The sequence below is a fragment of the Arachis duranensis genome, chromosome 5 (genome assembly GCF_000817695.3).
Source record: "Arachis duranensis cultivar V14167 chromosome 5, aradu.V14167.gnm2.J7QH, whole genome shotgun sequence".
NCBI classification, from domain to species: Eukaryota; Viridiplantae; Streptophyta; class Magnoliopsida; order Fabales; family Fabaceae; genus Arachis; species Arachis duranensis.
The window spans coordinates 85610227-85616116 of NC_029776.3; the positions used below are offsets into that span (position 1 = coordinate 85610227).

The 5890-nt window shown below is 28.3% G+C and overlaps 1 protein-coding gene across 1 annotated transcript in view; it reads right to left on the bottom strand.

Annotated features, from left to right (window-relative positions):
- Positions 1 to 502: 502 nt before the first annotated feature.
- The window catches only part of LOC107490037 (uncharacterized), a 7260-nt gene continuing 1872 nt past the window's right edge, over positions 503 to 5890 (bottom strand). Inside the window, exon 2 of the mRNA XM_016110804.3 lies at positions 503 to 1399. Coding sequence (XP_015966290.1) covers positions 783 to 1355 — 573 coding nt within the window. The 5' untranslated portion in view covers positions 1356 to 1399 and the 3' untranslated portion in view covers positions 503 to 782. The remainder of the gene's footprint in view (positions 1400 to 5890) is intronic.

Consider the following 5890-nt stretch of genomic DNA (forward strand, 5'->3'; position numbering starts at 1 on the left):
TTTGACTATGTGCTTTCTTCACTCCAAATCTCACACATTCTAATTGGTTATTCGAATCACTAGATCAATCCAAATTGATTAATTGATTCGGCTATTCAATTTGAAAAAAAAAATAAAAAGGTCCTTTTTGAATGCAACAATACAAACTGTAACATATGATATTGATATCCAGTATTAAAAATATGTAGTACTAACATTACTATAGCTCTTTTCCCACAGAGTCCCTCAAGGCCCCAATAATGCAACAACATTACTGTAATGTTTGCTCTCAATTAGACACCTGCTGACGCACATAACCATTTGTTGATATAAACATTTCAATTTTCATTTTGTTAAGACAAAAAGGGAATGCAAGTGGGCACATCCTACCCAACTTGAATAAATAAACAGCACCAACAATGCAATGGTAAACATAACATACAATTTGGTGATATGTAACATTAAGGACACAGATTCAAATTCCAAGAATTCCATTTGTTGGAATGTAAAATAACCTCAATAAAATTGCACGGGTAATTAACCTCTTGATAAAAAATACAATTGGAGACACAAAACAAGTGTCTCAAAAAGACTCAAGAGGGTACTAAAAAAAACTACTAAAAACAATGATATTGTCAGTATTGCATTGCTCCAAACAAGGTCCCATTATATACAACAATGAATTGGGGCAAAATGGTCCTTTGGGTCTTCCCAAATGACCATGCAATTGGAAAAGGAATAATTAACAACTTAATTGCAATAACAATAACAATAATAATCATAATAATAATAATAATAATAATTCACTCATTATGTTGGTCTGAGAAAGAAATCCTTCCAAAATCCAAATGAGCAATTTGATAAAGCTCTAACCAAACCTCGTCAGCCTCAAATCCAGCATTGACAGTGACACTCTCCAGTTCATCGTCCCTCCCAACAACAACAACATCATTGGTTTCCGATGATGTTGATTGCACGACAGCGACAGCTTCAAAATCATGAGTAGTACTACTACTAGTTGTTGTAGTAGTAGAAGAAGAACATTTGCATCTTCTCTTGTTGTGTTTGATCAGTGTTTTCTTCTTCTTGTTGTTAGACGAGGACGAAGACGGCGACGACGACCATGATTTCTTGCCTAAGCGGAAGCACCTTCTTCCGACAACCCATGGAGCCTTTACAAATGCTAAGGCGAAGCAGTGCAAGACTGCGCACGGACAGCAGCATAGCGCGACACAGTCGGCTATGAGGCCAGCCGTGCACGACTTGCACAGCTTCGCCGAGCACTCCATTGTGCTCTCTCCTCCTCCGCCCTCTTCCGTCTCGGAAACGGGTGGAAGAGGAGGAGTAGGAGGGTGATTTTTCTTGTTGTATTCCATGTGAATGGACTCTTAATTTATCAATGAATGGCACCTGCAAAAACCTTTACATATATATACACTATTAATATGAATTAATTAAATTATTAAATCATAAAATTTCAATAACGCTCATTCTATCATTCTTCTTCTTCTTCTCTTCACTGTTACTTCCTTTCCAATGTTACTTACTCACCCCCCTTTATTTATGAATTCAATAGGATCTTTCTTCTCTCTCTTTCTCCCCTTTTACCCCCTCTTACTCTTCCTCACTCTATTTTTTTTCTTCTTTAAAATATATACTACCTCTAGTAATAAATAATAACAATTTGTATAATTTTCATATTTTATGATTTNTAATAGTTCTATTGACCGAAAACAGCAAAAGAATCTTGATTAAAATGTTAAGTCATCATAAATACTATGAGACTAAATTTCAAAAAAAAATGTTGATTAAGAAAAGAAGATTACCTCATACACAAATAAAAACATTATGATTATTTTTATATAATATTTAATTATCTAACGATTATACAATAACTTTAAAAATATAAATGAAATTTAATTTGGACGGTAAAAAAATACACTAATTATCTATGAAGGTAAAATGGATGTTAATACTACATGAATTTTGGTATTATTAAAGAAATATTTTTTTTTCTCAAAATTAAGTACTATTTACTATAATTGTTGCAAATAAGGAAATCGTTCTAGAAATAGTTGTCTCATAATAAATTGACAGAATTCCAATTATTTCAGTTACATTGGTGGTTGAGTGAAGTCCTCTCTAATATGAAAATTTTAAGATATAAATTACTCATAAAATTTTCAGTCCATTTCTTTATTATGTTCTGCTTAGTGCGTTGTTCACCATCCTTCATTCACTCTTGTTACTAAAATTAGTTCTATTGAATTTAGTAAACTTTTAATGTATGTTAAAGATTTAGATAAAACCAAACTTATATATATAACACTGATAATAAAATTTAATTATTTTTCCCCCAAGAAATTGACACCTTAACTCAAATTGTATTCAAAATAATCAATGCATTCATGTCTTTCTATATATGTCATATATTGATATATGATGCGATGTTCATGCATTTAAGTAACATCAAAAGGGTGCAATGGTGAATGTGGTAAAAGTAACAAAAGTGAGATCAAAATTAAAGGGGTAAAAACTTGGTAAAAAAAAAAATAACAGAGAAATTTTTACATTCACGCGCTTTACTCATAGGTTGAAATGAAATGCATTCAAGTTTAGGTCCAATAGCAAAGAGTGATGAGGAGTAGAAACAAAGTAAGCTAGCACTTTGACTTTTGTTATTGAATTCAGAAATTCAGGGAGAAAATAAAATATTTGTACTATGTTTTAGAATATATTTAATATTTAATATTAATATGTATTTTAAAAAAGTAAAAATCTTCATAATTTTTTGTTGGTGAATGCTACCCTCTCTAAAATAACATGTAAGTTACCCTCTCTTATGTGTCATATTTTAAATGGAACACCCAATAAGACGGTGATACTTATGACGACGATGATATGCGTAATGACGACGATGAAGGAGTGAGGAGGATTAAAGAGAGAGTTGGAATACCTTTTCTAAAACAATGATTTGGGAAGAGAAAATGAAACACCAATAAGACGGTGATGTTGGGAGAAAATAGTGGAGAAGGTAACTCAGGTTAAAATAAATACCCAATTAAAATATGACCCATGAGAGAGGATAACTTATATGTTACTTTAGAGAGGGTAGGATAGCATTTACTTTTTTTTATATATATTTTTTTTAAATTTATATTTTTATAAGTATACAAATATTTATAGAGAAAAGGTGAGTTTGTGTACTTGTTTGTGTTTTGAAAGAATGAATGTGTGGCACTCAACAGTTTCTCTCTTGGAGGACTCCCCATTTGACCAATGACCATTCCTGAAGCTGAGTTATTGCTATTCATTTATTCAGTATTCAATATTCGTAAAAACTTCAGTTAAGTGCCTTCAATAACTTTTCAAAACGAATTACATAAAAATTCAGTGTCTGTTTGACTTGTGGAAAGCTTTTTTTTTTCATTTTTAGCTGTGCTTTTTAAAAAATGTAAATCAAACATAAAAAAGTAAATTATTATTTTAATCTCTGTTGTTTTGATTAAATTTTAATTTCATCTCTAATATTTAACGTTCTATTTTTATCTTAAATGTTTTATTTTGTCTTATTCTAATTTTCTAGTCAAAATTCAAATTTTTTCCTTCTAAAAATTGTAATTATATTAATCATAGTATAGTTGTTCTAATAATTTGAGAGTGAAAATAACAGAAGAATAAGAGACATCATAAGATAATAATAAATAAATAAGGTATTTTTGAAAAGAAAAAGTTAATTTTGACAAAAAAAAAAACTAAAATAAATCGAATTAAGATGTTTGAGATAAAAAGTATAACATTTTAAATATCAGCAATGAAATTGAATTCTGATTCAAATGTTAGGGGTTAAAATAATATTTTATCTAAAATAAAAATATAGGAACATGATTTTATTTTATTTTTAATTATTTTTTTATTATTCTAATTTAATTTATAAAAAAGTAGATTAATAGATTGCTAATGATGGCAATTTATTTAGCAATAAAGCATAAAATTACTAATATTTAATATATTAGTAACTATTTTTATTGTCACTAAAAAAAATAAATAGTCGCTAAATATAATTTTTTCTAGTAGTATAGGTGGTAAGGTAAGGTAGTCCCTAAAAACCAAGTGGTGAGTGCTACATTTATATAGAGTGGCATTAACATGTTTTTACCTAAAATAAAAAGCTATATGCAGAACTTGGAATTATTACTACGTGCGAGTGAAAATGAATAACAGAGAATAAATAGAGAAGGGTATGTAGGGTGCCAAATTTATGAAAATAGAGGCTTTCATTAACTTCTTCAACTTCAACCCAATATATTTTATTATTGGCAAAATATAATGGTAACTTGATCCCTTGCTATGCCTTTTATGGTTTGCATTGCAATTCGCAACTATACTATTCTACTGCCATCTCTATGTGCACATTGCAGCCTCTTCTTCTCCTATATGGCATTTATGACGGTTAGATACCTTTTAGCTACCTTTTTTTTATTTTTATTTTTTCCATTATTCTCTAATTATTCGACGGGTCAATGACTAATTCGTCGTAAATTAAAATTTTATTTAAGGGTTTTTTTTAGTCAATAAATTACTGCACGTATAAACTAAAGTGAAATTTAAACCATCGATATTTATTTAAACGGACAAGTGAGCTAACCATTCGACCAATCTAAATTAGTTATTTTATAGCTACTTTCTTATACTTATTTTATTCTCTTAAATTATAAAAAAACATTTTACTTTGTTTTGCTTTAAGTATATATATAGTATGTATAGTAGATAAGTAAATTGGAATATATATGATTCAATTTAATTTTTCAAGAGTTTAATTTTGATTTTCATTGATAAATATATAAATCCTTTTTTTGTATCATCAATTAAGTTTAATCCTCATGAATATAATTAGTTGTATTATGATGGTAACTGTGTATGACAATATGGAAAAAAATGTATTTTAGTTGGAAAAAGATATATTTTTATTAGAGATCATAAAATAATTATGAGAAAATCCAGAGAAAGAAGATGTGATGGATGTGAATTATTATTATATAATATATACATAGATGACCAAAGCCAAACATTATCAAAAGCATGAATTGAAATATATGCATAAACAAATACAAATAAAATGATTTTTCAATGTAAAAAATTGAAATTTAATGTGAATAGGAATAACAGAGAGAAAGGTAGAATACCACATCAATTACCAGACTCTTGAAACATCACTCAATATTTTTTCACTTCAATTTGATGTAGGAATCTTAAGAGTAAGAACAGGTCATGTTCTATATAAATGGAATGCTACAAGGGATTAATATATTACGGGTAAAATAGTAAAGAAAGATAATGTATTGATTTTTTTTCATATAAAAAAAAGGGGAACAGTGAAATTTTATAATTTAATACTAGTGTTACCAAACATGACATAACATTGTAATCGGAAAAAAGATGCTCTTCACGTGCATTCTTTTTTTGAAAGAAAGGAAAAAAAAAAGAAGAAGAGAGATAATAAAATGGAATGTAGGTATTTTAAGACTCCTCTTTGAATTTCCCAATGATGTGTTTATAAGTTTTACTTTTGGAGAAAAAAAAAATATATTGTTTATAAAGTTTAGTGCATTAAAACAATATATATATATATAGTACTCCATGAGATCATGTGTGCCCGATTAAAATAAAATGAAGAGGATGTTGAAAGAGAAAACAGATCTAGCAACCAAGGCTGCCAAATTAATAACTATTAATTCTTGTTCAATTTCTAAAGTATTGACTATACTATACAGCTACGAGTTAATTTTACTACAGTCAAGTCCAAGATCTTTAAATGAGACTAGGAATATTTTTTTAATTATTCGAGAATTTCTATAATTTTTATTAAATTTGTAATTAATTTTTTATATATTTTTTAATTAAGTTTTTA